Here is a 24,008-nt window from a genome sequence, read left to right on the forward strand (position 1 = left end):
CAGAAGGAATGAGCTGCCCTGCAGCTACCCAATGCCAAGAACAGACCATGCCAGGCACTAGCACAGGACACTGGCAGGACACTCTGAGTTCAAGGTGTAGCAACCCCTTCCTGCAGCCAATTGTACATCTTTTCTACAGGAGGAAGATAAGCTTGGATGCTGCCATCAGAATGACTGAATCAGGTGTCTGCACATACTTACACGTCAGGTCATCCAGTAATTGGCATCTCAGGTCAAAATATTCTGTACACTGGGACAAAAGTCTGAAAGAGATATACACAGAGGAAAGGTAAAATTAAAATCATAAGCTTTTCTCTAACCAGTTGTCTTTAAAGTCTGTGTGCTCTGTCCATCTAACCCAAAGCAGCATAATTACCTCGGTGTGCTTCTGCATACTACATTCCTTCCCAACAGCTGCTTCTGAATGTTAGGAATCATATTTAATCCTCATTTCTTCCCTCACCTCATAGCAATTCTAGTTAGTTATCACTGGACAATAAAACAACAACACGCCTTAACTTCTCACTTACTCCTTTAGAAATTGCAGGATATCTACTTCCAACACTTGCCAAGTGCTAATCTCTTTTTCCTCAGAGCTCCCACAGTGCTGCTCATTTCCAAATGTGTCAGATTTGCTCCCTCAATAAACACACATGTGACTTACCTCTGGTTGATTCCTCTCATGATGCTGGTTGGTGACCAAAGAGGCAGCTGGGCCCCAAGAACAACGCTCAGGAGGAACTGGTTTGGCTTTTGAACATCTGGGTGAGCTGATGTGTCTGTCTGGCTAAGGGTGTACAACTGGTCACAGGCAACGCGACGAATCTGGAACAGTGACATTGACATTGTCAAGCACCAGCAGCTACTCAAAGGTTGCAGAAATCCCCACACTCCTGTTATGTTAGAAATCTAACAGGAAAAATGGACAATGCAATGGTGCAAACCAGCTCTGCACTCACCAGCCAGGGTTTTTAGAAATTTAACAAACCCTGTTCATCCCTGAGTGAAAACCTCTGACAAACACAAATTATAAATACAGATAAAGGGGAAAGATGCAATGACTTCATGCAAAATAGATGAAACATGATGAAATGAAGTAAGCATAAAAGTCAATAGATTTTAGAATATCCATGATAATCTTAACTCAAAAGGAATGAATTTTAGGAGGGTTCTGACACTTGGAATAAATGTTCAGAAGTATTTATTAAATTTTACCCAAAGTTACTTGAAACTTTCCCTGAAGTACCAATTTTACAGAATTTGTGTCACCAAAATGAGACTATTTTCTTTAGACTAGTCACAGCACAGTCCTGTGCATCTCATGGATGAAACAAGCCTAGAAATTGTAATACTACAGCATTTTCTATCAACCCCTCACCAGATACTGGAATTACTAACAATTATACAAAGTTTATCTATTCAAATACTAATCAGTGGGAATACCTACAATGAACAATTTTATGTTCAGACCATATGAAATTATCAAAACATACACATTTCAGGAGAATTTAGAAAGTTTTCAGAGGAAGACCCTCACCTCAGCACTTGGTGATCCAAGCAGAATATCAATGATGAAATCAGCAACACAAGGCAAATTGTAAAAAGATCCTGGAACAGAAAAGTACCAGGTTATCTTATTAAAAATAATATTTTAAAGTAAGTCAGTTACAGTCTTGCATTAAAATACCACAGGACCTAGAGGACATCAATACAGAAAAGCAGTAAAGGCTATTTCTTGATCTCCTTCCCTCACCAGGGGGTGCCACCATGATATAACAGCATTTTCCTTGCCTTCCTGCACCACCAGTATTTACACTTCCTGTACACAAAGACTCAAGTACTAAACAGGAGCTATGCAAACAGCAGCACTTACAAAATTACAGACTTCAAAGACAGTGCAAATATTTATATTCTGGCAGTAAGTCAGCTTTCCCAAAACATTTCCAACCAAGGCATAGCACTACATGCCTTATTTCAGCTCTGGAAAAAAAAAATCTAATGTGTTTTTAGCTTGAGCTGTCTCAGCTAACAAAGCTACAAATTTCTCATTATTTTGTTTTTAAGTTTACTATATCCAAAAGCCTCCTCCCACCTGGCTTATACTCCAAGTAGTGAATAATCCAATTTTTTCCATACCTAGCTGCTGACTACGTAGCTGAAGGCAGGTTACTAAGAGAGACAAGGCTTCCCCAGCAATGAGAGCATCTTTGGTGGACACAGACTGCTGCCTCACACAGATCCCAGCGTGCAGCGCCGTGGGCTCCCCTTCGCTTCCCGAGCTGCAATTACTTCCTGCATTAAAAAAAAAAAAAAAAAAAAAAAGAACAAGTGCTGTAATTTATTAAATTTTACTCAGATGTTTTTTCAGCTTTTTGTTAGTTCTCTGCAATTGAAAAACTTCTCTGAATGCCTGATGAATGTACATGAATTTGCTCAGATTTTTTGTAATTTAATTATATAATGTCCCAAGCTGGAGGAGATCCAAGAGGATGAGCATCCAATGAATTCAGTTTCAAGCTCCTAAAGTGTTCAGTTAAGATTAAACCAAATGCTTTTAGATTGGTTTAGGGACACATTTAACCCACCTGAGCTGCTAAGTCTGTTTCTAATCCCAGCAGGGAAGAGAGTGTTGCTCTCTTTGATGGGCTGACTGCTTCCCACGAGGTCCAGGCGTCCTGCAGCAGCAGCCCACGAGAGGCGCATGAAACAAGCCACTGTGGAGGTGAAATCGTTCACCTCCATGGTCTGGAGGAACAAGAAACAGCAGTTACTTCTGTGATATTCAACAATCTTTGTTAATCACAGGGATCAGAGGAATGTATCTTCTGGATTTACATTTACATTTTTAAAAAAATTACATTTGTTTTCCCCTCTCTTCTCTACACAGGTTCAAGGATTCAAGAGTCTTTGCTCCCAATGAGAGATTGGTATTGCTATCTTAGGATAAGCAATTAATTTTTTAATTCTACACTAGGATACATACCCTTGTCACCTATCTGGAGGCAGACATGGTGATTCCAATCGTTCAATCCATTTGGGAAGCACTGCCCAACAACCTAACACAGCACACTTGTCACATAGACTATGAAGCTTCTTTCAACTGGACTCAATAGGTTTTCAAACAACATTTTTTAAGGTAATGAAAATAAAATATTTCCTTTTTCTCCACAGTACCATCAAGCAAATTTAATTTTTAATGAGCTATTTGGAAAAAGCTTGTCCAAGTCTTTTTAATTTAAAGTATCATGGATTCTAAAGCCACAAGTTCATGCAGGAACATTCTCCTTTCAATACACAGGAAATTAACAAGAATAAGATCTTAAGAGTTAAGTGTGACTGAGGATAAACCACAAGTAAGATTTCTGTGTACATCTATTTCTTGTAAGCACTTTTGGGATACTGCTTCCCTTTGTAGTGCCAAAATAATTTATGAGAATATGTAAAAATTCAGATCAAGACGGGAAGAAACACTGATGGTCAAGATTTTCAGAGGCTTTTAAATGGAGCCAAGGCAAAAGCCTGTATGAAAGACAGATTGATTAAAAATCTCAGAGCTGTCGTTGGAGATGACACTGCTACATCAAAACCATCAAACACTTCCTTACCTGTATGGCAACTCTTGCAGCTGGGATGATTTCTTCTACCCTGATGGAGGATCTGTCAGACACAGAGAGCTGGCGGTAGGAGGACTTCTCAGGAGTTCCACAGATGGACATCTGCCTGCTCGCCTGCCGGCTCACGTTGCGGAAGGGCCGCGAGGACAGAGCTTCCACCCCATCCTTAATGAAATCCTCATCCAGCAGCGTGGGCATTGTCTGGCCAACCAGCAAGAATCTAATTCACAGAGTAAAGACATCAGGCTTGGATTTGAATGCTCACAGAGCGAATGAAACGGAACTCAAAGTACCAGTTAATCTTAAATATTAAAAGCTAAAAGCCAAGGTAGCAGCACTTTCTCTAAGGAGAAGCAATTATGTACCTTGCAAGCTGCAGGCAGATGGAATAGACTCCTTGTCTTGTTTCATAGTCCACCTCTGATGGGATGGAATCTCTCTGCATCACATTCACCACCAAACTTAAAAACAAATCGATAAGACAGACTCCATTTGGAAATGTTTCACATTAGGAGAGCTGCAGTTAATTTGTCTCTATCTTTCCTTCCACCTATTCACTCAGCTGAGCCCCAGTTCAAACTCACTTCTTTGGAGGCCAACATTCTCATTTTCCCCTTTTATATCTACAGATGGAAGCTTTCTCCTCCTGATGGAAAATGCTTCAGGATCTCTTGGGCAGAGGTGTGTCATGGATATAATTACTATGAGCAAAGTATACTTGATAAATCTCATACAATCAATATTATCAGGTCTTCCAAACCACTCAAAACTGTGCCTCAACTCTTATCTGAAGAGTGTGAATTTTCAAGACCATAAGTACAAATTTAATTTGGTTCCCACTGCATGACCTATACTTTGACTGCTTAAAATGTCCACTGGTGTCTACACAGCAGAGTGCAATGTACACACTTGCAAATTTGAATTAAAACACTTAAATGTCAGGAAACTATCCAAATATCAACTACTTTAGTACAAGCTACATTTCACAAGCTTATTTGTGCCTAACTTGATTTTGAGGTTTAACAACATGTACTCTGTTAAATATGAAAGCTACTGGCAGTGGTAAAACAGCCTTGGGTGGATTTTTTTCTCTGAAAAAGAAGCTGACAGGTGTATTAGTGTGCTGCAGTGTGGAAATAGGAAACCACACACAACTGCTAACTAAATGAAGTGCTACAAATTGAGTCAAGGTTTTGAAACCTAACCTCAAACCTCCTGCTCTGAGGAAGTTTTCACAGAAAGACTTGGCACAGTTTCTTGCCATTTCATCATCTGCAGTTGGCATCAGCTTGGAGCTCAGCACCTACAAAAAATAAATAAATAAGCAGATGTAAACTACCACCCCTCTCAGCGTTCTTCACCTGCTGAAGTGTGAAAGTGTAACAGCAAAAAAATCCACTACAAATGAAGCAATTAATATTACACTTACACAAAACTGTAGCCAGTAAAAGAAATCCCATATATTCAATAAATCTCAAATATTTAGGACAACTGTGGCAACTACAGATGTTTATTCTGAACCAAAGGGCATTTTGCTCTCACTGCAGTTTACATTTAAGGGAACAGATGAAGTACATGGAGTGTCATCTTCTGGTTCACTTGGTGCTTCTTAGGAGCCCAAATTCTTCTGGTTCTGGATTTTCAGTTCACAGTATCCCATAAAGCACCCTACAGATGGCTTACTTATTGATTCACACCTTCTGAAATATAATTGCACTACTATTATTCTGGTGTTTCTTTGTAAAAGATGGCTCAGGTAATTCTAGAGGCCTTATGAATATCACCACTCTATCATCCCTCCTGTTTTAAATCAGCACTGAACTTCAGAGTGCAAATGCACTCAGAAACATGGCCAGAAGGAAGTCTGTGGTCTCTGTGGGTCAGTTCTCATTTATGTTTATAATCTGTTTCACTTCACATAAAAAAATCCCCAAAACCTAAAAAGCAAACCCACCAAAAAACCCCTGCAAAACCCCCAAAACCATCAACCAAACAAACCCTGGCCCCTCCTAAAATCCCAGAATTCCCTTGAAAATTCTCCTTGGCATGTACAGCCAACAGTGCTGCAAACAAAATACATCCCTTCCAGGTTCATAGATCAGAAGAATGTTTTACAGAATTCTAGGCATGAAATCTTATCACCCCCTGGACATCTGCAACATTCAGTTTTGATCTCTTTCACATGTTCTGCAAATTTCCTCTGCACATTTTTTTTCAGAAAGCTGCTAGGACTGGTTTCCATCTTTTCACCAGATCATCAGCTGAGGGGATAAAAGAGCACATATTCCTTTTCCTGAGAGAAACCATCTTCCAATTGGCTTGACTGGCACTGAGGAAAAAGTCCACTCATATAATCTACACATCTAATCCAATTTATTACTTCTCATCCCTTGCCAGAAAAGCAAGCAATTTATTACTTGCCTTTATTATTTTCTCTGGCACAGAAGCAGCTGTCCCATCCTACTGCAATATAACCTGTCAGTTCAACAAGACACCCTAAACCATTTGCTTTGAGTTGTAGAACTTGTTAACAAATTCTGAAGACACAATCAAGTATCTTTCACTCCAGCTGCACAGGAAAGGGGGAATCCTAAGGCAGGAGTGTGATGACAGTGTAGGAAGATGAAGAGCTAACATTAGACTGTGGAAACCTAAAGGGAAGCAACCACGAGAAAATTCCTACACTCATCTTGGCACACACCATGAAGGGAAGAGAATAATTTTGTCTAATGTTCTGGAAGCAGTTGGCAATTGGTCCTCCAGCCTCAACTTGTTCAAATCACATTTGTCATGGGTTCTTATAAGTAGTGGGACCTGCAAGTAGAACTAAAGTGTCCAGCTTTCAGTGTGCTGGTTACTGTGTCCTACCAACAACTCCAGATGAACTCTTGTAATCCTTAAAATCCATTCACTGAACTCTAGGAAAGAATCTTCACAGGATCCATTCCAGCATTTTGGCTAAAGAGTTCAGCAGAATGCTTGGGGGTAGGTGTTCCACTTTACCTGTGCAGCCAAAACAGGCCAGAGGCCTCTTGGTAAAAGCCCTGCATGTTTGGATAGTGAAAATTCTTCCCAGCTGAATGCTTTGTAAAAACACTCATCTTTAGACAGAAAATGGGAGACTTACACAGCACAAAGTTTCTGACAAATTTAATCAAGCAAAACCAATCCAACTTAAAATAGCTCCCATTAATTCTTAAGGGCCAACTTTTTTCATATATATTTTTTCATAGATACACACACTGAAAATTGCATATTCAGAGATCTAGAGATTCCAGCAGGAATTTTATCTAAACAGTAAGAATTTGATTGTTTCATTGCTCCTCTCCACTTACTTCAGAACACTTCTTCCACCTTGCAAATCACACAAAGAGGGGCTGTTTTCTCAGTAAAGTCTCTGAAAGGGAACTTTCTGTCCCTTTCATTCTGTGTAAAATTTACTACATGCATAAAAGCAGACTTTGTCACAATATTTGCCTTTTTCATAATGACCCCATCACAGTGGACTCCTGCCCAAAAAGCCTAGAAATATTTAACTCTTACTGCTTAGAAACACAGAAAGAAGCAAATTTGCTTTCTTACCTCTAAATTGTAGAGCACTCTGAATGTGGACATGCCTGGAGCAAAAGATCTGAAAAGACTTTCTAGTATTGAACTGGCACTGGGCTGATGTTGGTGTTTTGAAGACAAGGATGGGGATTTTGAGGACTGAGAACTGGATTCTGAAAGCAGTGTTTTCTAGGAGGAAAAAGCCACAGAAGAAATATTTTGAGACTCCTGTGTTTTGCTGTAATTGGGAATATAATTCTTACAACCCCTGTAATAACCCTCTCACTTTTGGCTGCTTGAAATAAGTCAATAATGAACATTGACTTTACAGGAATATTATTTGGCTGTAGTTTCAAACCCTCTGTGTATAATAATCTGACAGGGAATTTAAGGAACCTGGTAGTAAAATCCTCTTTGTGTAGCTCACCCTGATCAATTATTTAATCCATACCTTCCTTCCCAGGGAATCAAGCTGATCAAGAGCCTCCTGAATAGCTGGGTCAGTGGGAATCAGGAGCAGAAGTTTCCTCACTCGCAGTGTTATCCTGAAAAGAAATCAGAAGTTACATGCATGAATCAAGGGCTCAGCCACACTGGCCTGGTGGATGCCTGCACACAGTGGAGTGAGTATTCAAACTGGGTCCTGTGAGCAATTCTTTAATATTTAGTAACCATTTAATCTGCTTACCTTGGCTCCTCCAGGTTGGCAAGCTGGTAAAGCATATCAAACACATTACAAACGAGAGCCATGACCACTCCAGGGAGGGATTTCTCCTGAGAATTAAGCAGAAATACAAAGGTCTTTTTCTCCCTTTTCTGTTACATGTAAATTTGACAGAGGTCTTCACTGAAGCAAATGGCCCAGATGCCAACCTGACCCACAGAAATCCCAGCTACTTTCTAGGCTGAGACAACATTTAAATTTTTACACTATTCCATTTTTCTTTTAACAGCCAATTTTTGAAGTCAGCTGTTATGACAAGCAAAATACAAAGCAGACCAGGAGTGATCTGAACATGCCAATCGATGCTTCTTCTTTTATTTTCATACTGTATCTTTATTAGTAGTGAAATTATGGAAATCTCTACCCTCAACAAATACACAGTCTCATAATTAAACCAGGTGAGTCCTATTTGTTTAAAAGACCCTGGAGAGATGAATAAACACCAAGCAGGCTACCATAGGTGACAGAGTACAAATTATAGAAGTCCAACCTGCATGCATAAGGCAGTTGTGTATTCAGATGATTTGTTTCAATTGCAGTTTGAAAGCAAAACCAGATCACTAAAGATTAGAAGATCATACTGGAGCTCCTACTCTCTCCCCATCTATCCCTCCTTCAGGAAACATCTGAGGGAAGGCTTCAGGTCATATTTTACCATATACTTTACCTGTTCCATTGCATAGGATGAACTAAATACACTGCTGCTGTTGCTGGAGCTGGTTGAGGAATCTGCAGAGCTCCCTGATGGAGTCCCACTTCCTGATGTTTTTACTGTAAGGATTTGTTCATCGGAGAAGCCCAGCTGGTGAAGTAGTTTCTGATCTTTGTTTACTGTTAGCTGCAAGAAAATATTTATTGTTTAGTTCTGGAAAAGACTCAATTTCATAAAGAATGGGAATTCTTTCTAGTTAACATACCAGGCTGTCATTGGCAAATATCTGTATATTTTCCACAGGTGAATTCAACATCTTTGCTATCTTCCACCTGACACTTCCTACAGTTTCATTGCTATGAGCCTGTGAAATTAAACAACACTGGTTCAGTAAGTCTGCTCGAGCAGTAAATGCCAAGAAAAATTAAAAATCTTCCAAAAGAGTCTTTCTGCATAGGGTGACAAAAGTATTGTTCCTAAGAGTGACAAGATAGGACAGCACAGTAATGCTCCAACACCCACAGTGAGCGAAAAACTTTATTTTTCCCTATCTTGGAATTTAATTGTTGAAATACATTTGGTCCACAGACACTTCCATATACATATTTTTAACATTTTTAAGAAGACTTTTGAAGTTAACTGGAGTCTTTATAACCATTTTACTCTATTCAGTCCAGGCATAAAACCCACCAAGAGTGGCTCTATAACCAACAGTCCATGGCACACACAAGCTGGGCACACCTTACCTCTATGGTGAAGGTATCTTTGGTAGACTCGTATGTAACATTAAGGGTTAAAAGATGTCCATGGAAAGAGGCACCATGAGGTAGAATAGTTCGGGGAACAGAGTAAAGGTCCTACAGGAAGAGAAGGGTGACAGTAAATATCACTCTTGAAAACCAAGACATTTCTGTGATGGTGGCTAACTAGGGCTGAATGTTTAAATAACTTTTAGTGTTTTTAATAAAATTGGAAGTTGTGTTCTTAGCCTTGCCTGGTAGGAAATTACACATCTTACCTCTATTGTTATCACATAACGCTCTGCCAACAGCAGCAGTCTCTCAATTATTACAAGTTTAGTTGACCTAAAGATAAACATTGAAAACAAGAATAACTTGTCTTGCAGATTAATTTCCAACGCCCACGGGGAACTACCATGAATTGTCTGGTTTTGAAGGTACCTCCTTAAACTTGGAGTTAATTCAGCAGAAATGAACTAAGAAAACAGGCCATGAGGCTCATGATGTACTGCTTGAGATATTGCCAGCTTCAGAGGAAGATTAATGTTTCTAAAGGTCCCACCCTATGCTCCTACATTTAAGTTACACATATTCAGGTATGACTAAATGAAGCTTGAGGTTGAAAAAACAACCTTTTCTCTCCTAATTTAAGAAGAACCACAGCTAAATCCCACTGCCTCAGAAATATTACATGATTAATAGGCTGGTAATAACCTGTGGGGGTTTTTGTTTTGTTTTGGTTGGTTGGTTTTGGTTTTTGGGGGGCTGGAGGTAGGGTGGGGTTTTTTTTGTTTTTTATTCATTGTTTTGGGGTTTCTTAATGTCTCTTTGGTTTTGGTTTTATTTGTCTCCTTTCTTTTTTTAAACACAGAGGTTTTTCAAAACCTCTGGAACTCCTTTTGCATAGCAATTGGAACATTCAGCTGAGGAACCATCAGAATGTACAACTACCAATTACCGAGAATTTTAATTAGCACTCAAAATCTTGTGGGAAGCAGCTGGGAGCAAATGTCTGCTGTCATATTTATTCCTTTAGAAGCTGGCCTACCTGTAAGGAGACTGAACTGATGTTGCCACTGTAGGCATGGCAGTTGCTGTAAGCATTTTTGTAGCTCTTGTGACAGCGTGTGTTAATGTTGGACCGCCGAGTGCAGAGCTGGCTGCCTGCAACACAGAGCAGAGAAAGGGACAGTCAGGATGTCCTGGAAAGCTCAGAGGACAAAAAATATTTGTGGAAAGAATTTTTTTCTTTAAATGGAATTATCATAGACAAGTATTCTTATTCTAAGATACAGACCCAAAAGGATGTAGGCATGAGAATAATTAAAATTTGTTCTTTACCTCTAATCGTGTGTAGCAATCAGCAATGAATTTCTTGTGCAGTGATACTGAATCCTAAAGATAAAATGGATAAATTAATTAGAACGTACACTAAAATCATGGGAATTACTCCAAAACTGACAGAACCCAACAAATCACATCACTGAACATGCAGAGTATCAAGGCTTTATGAATGTCAAAGCACATTTATGTACAAATATATGCCTACCTTTTTCAATCTGGGAGTTAGATTAATATAGCTGTAATTAATTATCAGTTGAATAGCTTCATTGGCAATTTCTTCATCTGGGGACTCCATTGCTATCTTCCAGATGAAATCCATTCCTATTAATTCCAGTTTTTCTACACTCTACACAAGAAAGAACAACAGTAAAACATGACTGGATTTCTTACACAATAGTGAGTTGAACCACAGGGACAAAACTGGAAAAGCACCTTTTCATTAAAACTTGAAAATGTTCTTTTCCAACATGTTGCCAAACTTTGGCACAGTGCAAAGTTAAACCAACTGCTGCACATTTGTGTGTTTATATAAGAAAAAAAAATTGTTTACTGGCAGATAAACAAATTCCAAAGAACAATCTCAGTCAAGCCAACTGAAAAATTAAAAAATTTAAAAGCATGGAGAAATTTAATCTAGAATGGAATTTGTTTCAAAAAAGTCAACATGGTAACTAACCACACAATAAACCATCACAAAACCTGCTATGATACTTGGCAAATAATTCTGCATTTGAAATAAGTTCTCTGTGATAAAGATCTACAATGTCTATAATAAACTACTTAACATATAACCATTAATTTAACAAAACCACTGAAGGATCAGAGTTAAAAATTATAGTCGGTTAGAGTTTAAATATGATAAGTCTAACTCCCATGCAAAGAAGAAGAATAAAAAAATCATTTAAAAAAAGACTTTCCCTGCTTGGGAGAAGAAAAAAATGCACACTAGAATTCACAGTTATTTAAAAAAAAGAGTTCAGCTGTTCCTCTTGCAAAGCAAGCTACAAACCAGCTTCCAGATATCAATTGCTGAATTTTAACTGTTGAAATTGTCAAAGTTTTAGCTTCAGAATGTAACAACGTTAATGCTACAAGGACAATCTGGTCATTAATACAAACATGACCATGTCAGACAGCTGCTACACAATCCCTGTCTCACCTCCTCCTATCCCTAAGAGGACACAGGACCCAAACTTGCCAGAACACACTCACCAGTTGAGTTCCCTGCCTCTTCAGCCGATGGTCACACAGGTTCACATTTTCAAAGAATGTTTTAAATAAACCAAAACCTGAAAGTGAAAAAAGAGGGGCAGGTTTTTTATGCTGGTCCGGCTTAGTTTCTTTGTTTAAAAAGTAAATTTATCAAATACAAGAGATGAACTTTTCCCTCTAAAACTAATAAAGCTTAAAATGATAGACTCCTTTACTACATTGATTTAAAGAACTGGTTAGATGTTTGATTTGAAGGCCTAGGAAGCAAATTTCTGGTATATATTTCAACCCCAAATCTGTTCACCAAATCCATTTTCTTACCATTCATAGTAATTTCATAAGATTCCAGTTTAAGAATTTTCTCTTTGAAGAGCTGTTGCTGCACATCACTCTCCAGATCATGCTGTCCTTTTGTAAACCACTCAAAGCACATCTGTGAATGAAAGGCAGATAATGGGGTAATAATTTTTACCCTACTTGTCACTTCAAATATTTTAGTTTTATACAGCAAAATATATCAGATACCACTCATCTGTAACTCATCTTGCAGAAGGTTTTATCTACAGCAAGAGGTTCAAAATCTCATCTCCTGTAACCTCACATGTTATAGAGGCTGCATTGCAGATTTAGGGTACTTCATAGTCATCTTTCACCCAAATAATGCTGAATGTCTCTTGTGTCTGCACCAACTTCCATGTACCCCTTTTCAAACCAGCATCTCCAGCTAGTCTTCCAGCCAATGTCCCTCTTCCAGTCAAATTTAATGTTAAAAGAGTATCCTGGCCATAAGTGAATTCCTAACAGTGGCTGCTCTTGCCTACACAAAGCATAAAATCCATGACTAGTTTGTTACTCACACTTCACATGTCTCAACAAACACACATGCTGCTCATGACCCATTAAAATTCCTTCTGCAACCACAGAAACCAACTTTTCAAGTTTTTCTTACCTCTCGATCCAACTCACAAACATCTTGGCCAGTTACAAGGCATTCCCAGATCTCCCTGGCACGATTCCAGCCCAAATAAAGGGTGGCTTCTTGCAGAAAAAATGCCAAAAATTTTAGATGTGCCTCCAAATACTGAGAAAGAGGAAACAAAAACTCAAGCTTAAGACTTTTCTTTCTGAAACAAGAACTCAGAGCATTCTATTTACTTATTTTATTTTTTTTTTTGGAAAGCTGTCAAACAACAGTGCATTTTGGAAAGCCTGGAAACAGAAACTGTTTGTGAGATTTATTTCTATTTTAAACATACTTTGTGGCTACCTTTCTAGAAACAAACACTGAAGTCCCCATGGATTTGCTCTTACTTTGCTGGTGGTGATATTATTTGACACTAAGTCAAAACTAGTGTGGAAAAAATAATTATCAAAGCCTTACCAACAAACTGCTATTTGTGTGTGTGGCTTCTACGTGCTAATTAGCAAATCTGTTGCAGGTATTTAGAGCTTCACAAAACATTCAAGGGTATCATCTCTACCAGGAACTGAAGCTGGTGAAGAAGCTGCAACAACAGATCCTAGGTTGGGGAGATCTACTCTTCACCAGGTAAAGATTTTGCTAAGGAACTTGTACAATTTTGTGTAATGTTTACACAGCTTTCTTCTATATAATAACAAAGGTACAACAAGCCTTCATAGATAAGTAGTAGAACTATAGAGAAAAACTAGAATAATTATTCAGCAGTGAATATCAAAAATGAAACGAGGTAAAGAAATCTGGTACCTCCCGGTAAGTGTATCGGCCATCCACCAGAGTCGCTCCCACCAGCCCTCCTGGGCCTGCCACAGATGCAGCCAAACGGTGACAGGATATCAAGCTTCCTGTCACCAACTTCACTATTTCAAAGTTTTTCTTTAAATCTTGAATAATGCTCTTGGCAATAAAAGAAAAGAGAGAAAAGATGTTTTTAAAATAATAGTTAAACAAGGATGTGCATAAGCAATTTGCTCTTTTAAAGACACGTATCAGAAGGAGTCATGTTCTCCCACCCAGAGTCAGCTGTTCCACTTCCAAACACCCAACCCCCCAATGTTGGTATTTTCAGCATGTGCTGAAGATTGCAAAGTCCCACATCTCCACACTGCCACTCTACAGCACACATGACTGCTGGTAGTTTAGTCTGTTTTCCAAGAGTCAATGTCAATTCAATTACAAAGCAGTTAGTCTAAACATTAGCCATTGTTCCTTTTTTAACACAAACATTCCTGTTAATTATTCTACAAAAAGCTGAGAATAAAATAAATTAGTCCTGACACAGCAAACAGATTTATACATACACACATGCTCACAAAGGGACAGCACAGCACCTCTATTCCAACAGCTTGTTTACACTACATCACTAAACAACTTTTAATATTGTTTATTAGCTAATTTATTTTTTTTTCTAAATTCAACCTTCCATGCATGGCAGAGCTACACAGACACAAGAAAAGCTTCAAAAATCTTGTCAGCAAATAGCCTTACCTTGTCTTGTTTTTGGTAAGTTTGCTTAATAAATGAACGCGTGATTTCGTGGAGCTGACGCAGGGCTGGCACCACCCACACAAACTGAGGATTATTGTGCTGGGACGACTGGTAGCAGGAAAGGTAAAAACAATTACCCATGTGGTACATGCTCAACAACAGAGTAACTTCCCTCTCAGACTCCTGGAAACCTAATGATATCTGCTAACCCTGCTGTTTCAAAACAACAGCTACCACCTCTGCTGGCGTCAGTTACTTGTTCCTGCTCCCTTTTCAAACACACTCAGTGTGCCCTTCTTCACTTTCTACAAGAAGTCCTTTGATACACACATATGCCATTTTGCTATCCCTATTTTTAAGCCCAAATACCAGCTCCTTGCTAGAGAACATGCAAATTAAGTAGCCAAAAAGAACTCAGTTACACCAGGGAGAGATGACAACCACCACCTTCCTCAATTATGGGAGATGAAGCAGGTCTAAAAGGGCATAAAAGGGCAAATCCAGTCAAATTATGTTACTTACTGCTAAAGCAAGAGCAACAGAAGAAATAATTTAAAATACTGTTGAGGCTTAAGAGACAAGAAATTTCTGATTGGTGCTGCAAGCAGCTCCCTGATAGGAAGCAAAGGATACTTAAGCTGCATTTTGAAAGAGATCCTACAAAGAATAACCCTCCTACCTCATTTTTAGAACTGCTCATCACTTTTCTGGGAGGCTTCATTTTCTGTAAAGTTTGACCACACAGACCAGTACTGAGGTTGTTTGTTCAGAGAAGTGATGTCTGGTTTAAATACTGACAACACCCAAATACCACCTACACACTCAGAGAGGCTGAAGGAACCTGCCCATAACAGAGAGCTCTCCACTGAAAACTCCCTCACAAATTTGAGAAAGCTGCCTTAACATTACATTCCCTCCCAGTTTATGTCTTCATTTCCCTAATGAAGGGAAATAAGAACACCATGTATTTTAGAAGTTTGCTGTATTATGCTTACCCCAAACCCTTTTAGTTTACAATTACAGCTTTTGTTAGTGTTTCCCACTGCAGCACCTCTGTAAAAGCCTTTGCCAGAATATAATTAAAATGAGTGAGGTTAGGAAAGCATAAGAGAAGATAAAAAAACAAAACCCAAAAAACTACAACTTTCACAGACATTGAGAGCCCAAGATTTGAAATCCATATTCATGAACACACACAAAGAAGTGCGTGTTCATGTCTGAAGAAGTGTGTTCAGTATCAAGAATCAACATACTATACCTCCTAAACATCTAAAATCCTCTAGATATGTTGCAACACAGACAAAACCTGCTTTATCATGAAAGAAATGAACAAAAAAATACAAGCCTTTTTCTTTATTTACAGCATACTTCAGGCTGAAAAAAAAAGAAGACAGGAGCATTCCTGCAGGCCTCAAGAAAAGCTGCCTGCTATGTGAACAGTGCAGGAGAGAATATATGCAGTCTTTTAAGCCATGCACATCTCTGCTGCTGCCAGGAAACAGTACAGGCAGTTTTGGGAATGGCTTCTTTGTGTTACAGGAAAAGAGTTAAGTATTTTACTAAAATACAAAACTACTACAATTGAAATATTGATTTGCATTTTGAGACTTAATGGTCATGCCAGAACACATGCTTTACTCAAAAAAAAACTAATCTAGGCTTTCACATGAAATGGACAGTTAAAATACTGACATACCTTTACAGTGGTTCCATTTGCAAATTCTAACCTTGGGCCCATCCTGGTAGTTTCCCATAAACTGATCACTCCTTGTGCTGAAAATTTGCTTAAAACAAAGGCAAGAGACTTACTATGAGTCTCATGATCAACAAAGTGGCTCACACAAAGCCTACCCCTCTCGAGGACTCCCCAAGGTAAGAACTTACAGATGGGACACACAATTTGTGCATCTTGAAAGAAAAGGGCAACATCGAGGCTAGATAAGATTTCATTTTGGAAAAGATAAAATAATAAACCAACCCTCTTAATATCCTCTATGCATTTGATGATGTAGCTCCTTTTGATTGCCTCTTTCACTGCATAAGCATCACTGAGGATTGTCAGGTGTTCCTCCAAGGCCTGCTGGATAAGACTACACGGTAACGTTGGAAGATGAGCCAGCTCCCAAAGAACCTCCAGAACCTGGAGGAAGAAGGGCAAGGATAGTCAGCACCTAGGAAGGACAGAGGCTAGCAACTCTCCATTTAATAAATCAAAAAATCCAAAGGAAAAGCATCCACTTGCCTTGCCAGTGGTTGTTTCCACTCGTGCTTCTCGGCCAATGCGCCCAATGAGGCTCAGCAGCTTCTGCCTCACTCGGTCACTCTCTGTCTCCCAGCTCTGGACAGCAAAGAGATCAGTGTTAGAGCACCTCTGTCAGGCTGTTACACCTCAAGTGGACACAAAAATGTAATCCACAATTGCTCTACTGCAGGAAAATCAAAATACAAATAAGTATGTTTCCACCATAAGTATTTCCTTATTTCTGTTGTTGGGAGTTAAAGCATTAATTTGCTAAATTATTTTTCAAATACTATTAGGGATTAAATATCATAACAAAATCTCACTGTAAGTCCCTTAGGACTGGCTACCTATATGTACTTAAAATCCAAGTCAATTAGGAATACAGTAGCAGATTAGGCTTTTGGGTTAACGTAGAAGTTAGCAGTAGAAGTGTTTTTTTTAATAGCAAATTTCACATTTATAAAGAAAATATAAATGTGTTCAAGGCATTTGCCTTTCAGAAGGCTGGATGCACAAGCACATACCTTCCTAAGGAATGTAAATTCATGTGAAGACTTACCTTTTGGATTAGAACAAATAAATGATTGAGCTGATCAGAACTAAACTTCACAGCAGCTGCAGCAATAATGGTATGTATGTTCTCAATCACAGTGGAGGATTGTCCTGACTGAAAAGGAGGAAAACACAAGGTAGGTCTTTAACCAAAACAAACCAGAGAAAAACCTTAATGTAAGTATTATCCTACTATTCATACTAATGAGTGAGAATAGCAGCTTTTGACATGGTAGAAACACAAGTTCAGAGTAAATTGTCTGCACTCCTCATTTCCCTGAGAAGTCTTTGGAAGTAACTCTAAAGCAGGAAACTACAAGTCTGCCATCATTACAGCAGCTTCAAGCTGCTGCAGTGGCAGCAGTACAAACATCACCTTTTCTATTGCTTGGTGAGGTTCACGTGTGAGGTGTTGAATATTTGAAACTCTCCCAGGCTTTACTCAAAAATGAGCAATACGAAATCTCCTCCCACATGGATGTGAGCACCATGGTAACAACAGCCAGAGAGGGGGAGGAAGTATTGCTTTTTATTAAAGAATAAAAGTGAGAGCGCTAGAATCACATTTCAACTCTGCTAAGCATTAAAGACTTGCTACCATGCCACACAAACTGCAAAGCTGACCATGTTCAGTGAGTTCAGTCTAAAATATCAATATTTGCACAGAGAGTAAACCATTTCCTGCAGTGCAAGATTAGTTTCTTGTCAAAGTTTCCATGTGTCATTTGCATAAACACTCAAACCACCTTCCCCACAGAGTAAAAAGCTGAATATCCTTAAAGTGAAGGCCAAAAGATGACTTGTCAGTCAATTATAAGACTGAACAGGAAGGTAAATGGGAATCCATACAGTTGGAGCCTGCTCTCTTAAAAGTCACGTTCTGACTTTAAATCCATACCTCCAACCACAAACATTAATATCCTAGTTTGGTCTAGACAAATATTCTCGTCACCTGTTTCAGGCTGACAAATTTTTATGCCAAGCCAAATACTTTTACAGTTCCTTAATGCTTGTTGCAAAGAACTGAACTTCATCACAGGATTTAACAGCTGTGATACAAGAAATTGCCAGAACAATTGATTTTACATGGTAAAGGAAAAAGTAGAAGGAACTCTTTGCATTAATTATACTGTTAAAATCTCAACACCTCCACATTGCAATAGAGATGTACAGATTATTTTTAAAAATCCCTTCATTGGAATGTTTACTTTTGTAAGACAGTCTAAAAGCACCTGCCTAGTCTTGACTGCTTACCTGAATTCTCCAAATTTTAGTGAGCTCATCTAAAGATAATTTACTGCCCAGCAGTTCAATAATTCCCTTTATACGATCACAGTATTGTGCTTGGTCTATATTACCTGTGAAACAAAGAAAGACAACTCAATGAACATATTTCAAACAGTATTAGAGACATTAAATTAATATAAAAGAACTAATTACTTTAAGAGAGAACAAAGCTATCTTAATTTGGAAACTCTTTCTTTACTGTTACAGACAAGTATCAGTACAAAGAAAAAGAACAAGGCTGTTTCCATTTTGTTTTGCTTCATACATGTGATAGCACACCTACAGAATGTTATTACTTGGGGAGAAAAACACCTCTTTTCTCTCTGTTTTAGAGGCTAACAATATACAAACTGAGAGTAAAAAACCCCAGGTACAGCAGAAGACATCTGCACAGATGTCAAACAGAGGACTAGGTGATAGCTACAGAATTTGCAGGATTTTACTTTATTTTGGAGACAACAAAAAACGTGAACTATTTGGTTAATAGTGCTCATTAAAATGTATTGAAAGGGAAAGATGAGATTTTTAAATTTAAGTCATTCAAAGCATGTGCCAAAAGGCTTTGTGAGAGTTCTTACCTTCCAGAGCAATCGACAGGACTGAATTCTCCACGAGCCAATTTAGCAGTCGGTCTGTGTCTATTGCATTCTTCACTGACTTGGACACAGTGCTGTCTTCTATTAATTTTGTTACCTAAAAAGTGCAAAATGTAAGATTTTAACAAAAAATTCCCACCTGCATCATGCACACACACACACACACACAAACACAGAGTGAAATCTATTAAAAAAGGCTCATGATGAAGCTTAAGTGTGAATCCTGAAATATTTTGTGTACAGAAGGTGTTTGGAATTTTTTGGGTTGGTTGTTTTTCGTGGGGTGCTTGTTTTTTAATTTTTTTGTGTTTTAATAAGCCACTTAAAGGCAAATTCCTAACCAGAAACACCACGTCATCAGTCTCTGATGCAGCACAATCTTGTTCTCAGTCTGACACAGAAAAGCTGGCCCGTGCTGCCAAGTATTTTTCTACAGATATGCCAGAAATAGGTTATCTCAGGCTTCTGCTTGTTCCACTCAAATCAGTGTCCTACTTTTTATCCAATACTGAACTGATACAGGCTCCTCACTCCAGGGAGAAAGAGCACATTTCTGCTAAAATCTTCAAAAGCTGCACTTTTATAAATTCACCACGGATACACAGCATTTATGATTAAGAACCAAACAGCAATGAGGTTTAACAACTCAATATTCTCTTAAATGGAGAAGGAAAGAAGCAGAAAAGATGGATTCTGAAACACTACGGTATCCACATACAGCTGTACTAAAAAATACAATATAAAATACTGCAATTAGGTAGTGCAATGACCTGATGTGAGTGGGCTAAGACATCAATATAGGTTTAAGTCCTATTTGGGTTTTTTTCTGCTTCCTCTCAGTGAAAGGAGAAAAATGGGATATACCACAGGATGCTCAGGATTATCCCAGAGTGAATATTCAATGAATAGCATTGACCACTGCTTATAAATCAATCTAAAATTGCATTTCTTAGAACAGTGTACTTTTCAAACTGTGTGTAACTGGGAGGCCTTGCAGTGGCTACTAATACTAAGAACAACTCCTGTTATATTAACTTGTTTTGGTGTTTATTTTGAACTGAGCTTTTGTTAAGGCAACGTAACTTGCAAGGAAATTCTGCACCATCTCTTTTTTTAAGGCTGTGGTTTCAGTGGCTTATTAACAACCCATCCTACCTAAACACATGCTCTTGTGCACACACAGACAGGCAAAAAGCCAACATACTTCTTTGAGGGAATTCATTTTTGCACTGAAGTGGGGGGATTTCAACATGCGCAGCAGAATGTCCAGCCGCAAGTCATCGACCGCCGTGACCAGGTCAGGTTGGAAGCGCATACACAGCAGTTTGATCCCAGACAAGAGCTCAGGGATACTCACCAGCCTCTGTTTGAAACAAAACAACAACAAAAAAGGGACAAACAGAGGCATTGGTATTTTTGCTATTCTGCTACAGATGTCAGTGACTCACAAAGAGTAGGTTTAGTGACCAAACAGACTCTTTAATCAAAACACAGTACCTGGTACATCTGAAAGTATTATTTGTACAGTAGGTATTTTAAGATAATCAAACCTTTGGTTAAAGCTTCAGATTCTTCTCTTTTGGTTCAACAACCTATGAATACTTTCTTGTTTAAAACTAACAATTTTTAACTACGTAAAAAGTCAATGCAATATAACAGAACCGAATGCCAAATTCAGGGTAATGCAAGAAGTAGCCACAAGTTACACAGACACTTTACTACTGAATTCTCAGGAGCAAACAGCTAATGCAACAGTAATATGAATTTAACAGACTGCAAGACAGCAAATATCTTTGAGTCAGAGAGTGAGCATTCAGCATGCTGCACAAAGGGACCAACCGTACCAAAAATTTGATAGCAACAGTGGCAAAATATTTTAAAAAGGGTCATAAACCATATATTTACTGAAAAGCGTATTAAATAGAATTGGGTACATGCATTTTCATTATGTCATTCAGTCAGAATTCAGAACAGGCTGCATTCTTGCCAGGGAGATGAAAGCTATTGTTCTAGTTTACATTGACAGCATTTCCAAGACAAGCAGGAAGTTCTTCCTAAATATTTCATATGTAAAACATTACCTTGTCTTTCAAGTCCTTCTCTTCTACATTCTGTACATATTTAATCATTTTGTGAATGACTGGATCCAGCATGGGCTAAAGAATGTGAAAAAGGCATGACAATCATTTCAATGTTTCCTGAAATCAACTGAATTACTTGAAAGACGTGACTGCAGCAAAAGGAAATACTTAGCTGAAAGCTCACAATTACCTTAGAGATAAAGCAACACCTACAACAAAGATAAAACTATCCTGGTAGCTATGTCCAGGAAAATATAAAAGCAATTAGAGTAAGAACCCATTTCAGACCACTGTAATGCAGGTTTGCAAAAAGACTGATTGCCCTCTAAAAACACATCAGTTCTTAGGTGCATGTGCCTCTCTTACTCCCAGGGGCTTCTAAACTACGTTCTCTTCAAATAAAGTCTTTCAGTCACTTAAGTCAACAGTTTTTGGTGGTGAGGGCAGGAGTGAAGCCTGGAGTATGTTTGCACATACAAAGAGGTCCTGGTGAATTTTTTTTCCACGATTTTTGCAGTGTAAACTCTCATATCCATGTGCTTGATCTCAGCCAGAAAGTTAAACTAAAAGCAAGATCCAACCTTCAGGCTGGATTCTTTTCCCACATGGTTTCTACTGCTCAAGCTTACTAATGGCAGCAGTAAAGCTTCTCACTGCTGCAGATGTAGATGCATGACTACAGATGATTGCTTGGAAAATGAATCTGAACATTGTCTGAGCCCTTTATTCATCACCTCAGGATGCTCAAAATGGTTCTTGCACTTTCTGCAATGTGAGGTTTGAAGGCTTTTCAAATTAGTCACCAGTTTCACACCAACACAGTTTGAAATTAATTTTCAGTCCTCTTACAAGTCATAACAAAGACATTTTACCTGTACTACAGAAGAGTTAAGATATTCTGCACAAACTCCAAATGGCTGAACTAATGCAGAGATTGCCTGAAAGAAAGACAGCAAGTATTTAGGTGCATATTTAAGAAATATTTTCATGGTTAGCAATCTATAGCTTAAAAGACAAATGAAGGTGAACGAGTATTATTTATATCATATATCTCCAGTCATTTGCTATGATTGTTTTTGGTGTGCAAGTCCTTTACAACAACACATGGTTTAAGAAAGATTTACTCTATGGCACACAGTAGAGTATGTTATATATTATATATGGCATACAGTATGTGTTACATTTTTTGTCTGAAATAAAAAAATGCCTTCCCAGTTTTTACTAATCTTGGTCCTTCCATCACTCTGTTCAGTGTTCTCTGACAGATCCTGTTTCAGTCACAGAAATAAACAGACGGAAAGGAACATATCACATTTTGCTTGCTCTCTACAGCAATCAGAAGTGTGAATGCAAAATTTAAGGTTAAAGCCATATGGCAAATTTCTTTCCCAAAGCAATACGTGGGAGAAAGCTTTTGTAAATGTGTCATATACATGTCAAGATCTCTTCAATGCATGATTTTAAAATGGCATCTATTGTCAAGAAATTAAATGTAGAAAAACATTTGTTTGCCAATAAATAATATCAAAATCAGTTTCTTTTCACACTGATCAAGAACTGTGGACCTGAGTGTACAGCAGTGCAGTCCAAGGCCCAAATTAAGTGACGCTGACCCAGATTTTCTTCCTAAGCAAGCAGTTATTAATCATTAAACAAAGTCAAGTCAAAGTTTCTGTTACAGAACTGGCATGTAAATCAAGGTTTTCCTTATTCTTCTGTCAAGCTCACATATGTACCTATCTCTATATAAAGCAGAAAATACCAATATCCCAAGAAAAGGAGCTGAATTCCCTCCAAGTGGCACGTCACTGAAAGCAGAGTGATTTTATACTGGGGGACAAGGTTCCCAATGACACAGTTTTCCTTTAGCCTCCTCATGCTCCAAAGCTTGAAAGAATTAGAAGTCTCCAGAATATAGGTTAGGAAGCTAAAACTAACCAAGTTAGTCTTCACCAAAAATAGTTTAGCTCTGTTGAACCAGTCAGTTTTTAAGACACTTCTTGAAAAGTTGTTTAGGATTAGACACTGTCTGTCTTCCTAAGGATTTTTTTCCTTAAGCAGTGATTTCTGTAATAAATGACAGAAGTCAATTCACTTGCAGCTAAATGCAGCTATGGGTGCAGTAAACAGAAAACCAGGGACATACTGGTGAACATACAATCAAACAACTTTGATTGATGTCTAACCAGAAGGCTGAATGCTAGCAGAAAGGTACACTAATTTCTCCTCTTTTCTGTGAAGTCTTAATTGCTCTTCAGTCAGGATTCTTATGTACAACCTCATTTGACCTCCAGTCTGACAGCACTTCCTCAGGGCTCTGTGGGACTGCTGCTCTGGTACCAAAGAAAAGGTAAAAGCACTGCCAAAAGGGACATTGCTGGTTCTACATGAAGGGTAAAACGGAAAGGGAGAAGTCTCATGACAGAAGATGGACTTACCCCAAGCTCAATATCTTCAGAATTGAGTTTGGACTGAATTGCTGAAAATCCACCCAACTCTGCAAACTGAAATAAAATAATCAGTATTACACAGTGCACTACAGTATTTTATTTTTTAAATAAGAGAGGATAGAAAACACTCCACTGACAGTTCCTGACATGTCAAGTGTCCTTTACCATGGAACATCCCATCCAAAAAAAGCTTCGTATTTTCATGGGAATTCAGGGAATGTCATGCAATTATACATGGTAGCAGGGTTTAAGCATCAAGCTAGAAACTCTGTCTTGAGTAAAACATGGACACAGGGAAGAAAGGTAGACCACATACAGCAACAGCTCACTGGACTGGCACTTTTGCTTGGGGAACCTTTGATGGCAGCCTCAGCTGGGCTCTCAGATTCCTCGAGTTATAGATACCATGTTAGGGTAAAGGTGCTCAGGGGAGAAGGCAGCAACTCAACAAGTTATATTTTATAAGGCAGGATTAAAATCTCAAACTATCTTTTTTGT

The 24,008-nt window shown here is 38.5% G+C and overlaps 1 protein-coding gene across 2 annotated transcripts in view; it reads right to left on the minus strand.

Annotated features, from left to right (window-relative positions):
• USP24 (ubiquitin specific peptidase 24) overlaps nt 1-24,008 on the minus strand; it is a 61,065-nt gene that overhangs the window by 20,275 nt on the left and 16,782 nt on the right. For both annotated transcript variants that reach the window (XR_015773366.1, XM_014250715.2), the window contains exons 7-38: nt 23,499-23,564; nt 21,933-21,998; nt 21,061-21,135; nt 20,184-20,342; nt 18,962-19,076; nt 18,351-18,454; nt 17,104-17,211; nt 16,545-16,640; nt 16,281-16,442; nt 14,303-14,410; nt 13,562-13,711; nt 12,785-12,916; nt 12,157-12,268; nt 11,836-11,912; nt 10,829-10,969; nt 10,621-10,674; nt 10,328-10,443; nt 9,558-9,624; nt 9,286-9,396; nt 8,805-8,903; nt 8,555-8,725; nt 7,852-7,937; nt 7,615-7,708; nt 7,197-7,352; nt 4,820-4,917; nt 3,980-4,075; nt 3,606-3,834; nt 2,586-2,745; nt 2,137-2,292; nt 1,538-1,608; nt 665-825; nt 202-263 (exon numbers count right to left, since the gene is read on the minus strand). Coding sequence is in view for 1 of the 2 variants with exons in the window: in XM_014250715.2 (XP_014106190.2) it covers nt 202-263; nt 665-825; nt 1,538-1,608; nt 2,137-2,292; nt 2,586-2,745; nt 3,606-3,834; nt 3,980-4,075; nt 4,820-4,917; nt 7,197-7,352; nt 7,615-7,708; nt 7,852-7,937; nt 8,555-8,725; nt 8,805-8,903; nt 9,286-9,396; nt 9,558-9,624; nt 10,328-10,443; nt 10,621-10,674; nt 10,829-10,969; nt 11,836-11,912; nt 12,157-12,268; nt 12,785-12,916; nt 13,562-13,711; nt 14,303-14,410; nt 16,281-16,442; nt 16,545-16,640; nt 17,104-17,211; nt 18,351-18,454; nt 18,962-19,076; nt 20,184-20,342; nt 21,061-21,135; nt 21,933-21,998; nt 23,499-23,564 (3,658 nt within the window). In the remaining variant the exon portion in view is untranslated. The remainder of the gene's footprint in view (nt 1-201; nt 264-664; nt 826-1,537; nt 1,609-2,136; nt 2,293-2,585; nt 2,746-3,605; nt 3,835-3,979; nt 4,076-4,819; nt 4,918-7,196; nt 7,353-7,614; nt 7,709-7,851; nt 7,938-8,554; nt 8,726-8,804; nt 8,904-9,285; nt 9,397-9,557; nt 9,625-10,327; nt 10,444-10,620; nt 10,675-10,828; nt 10,970-11,835; nt 11,913-12,156; nt 12,269-12,784; nt 12,917-13,561; nt 13,712-14,302; nt 14,411-16,280; nt 16,443-16,544; nt 16,641-17,103; nt 17,212-18,350; nt 18,455-18,961; nt 19,077-20,183; nt 20,343-21,060; nt 21,136-21,932; nt 21,999-23,498; nt 23,565-24,008) is intronic.

The sequence above is a fragment of the Pseudopodoces humilis genome, chromosome 10 (assembly GCF_049639895.1).
Source record: "Pseudopodoces humilis isolate 2021_Gansu_Grassland_sample_001 chromosome 10, ASM4963989v1, whole genome shotgun sequence".
Classification (NCBI taxonomy): domain Eukaryota; kingdom Metazoa; phylum Chordata; class Aves; order Passeriformes; family Paridae; genus Pseudopodoces; species Pseudopodoces humilis.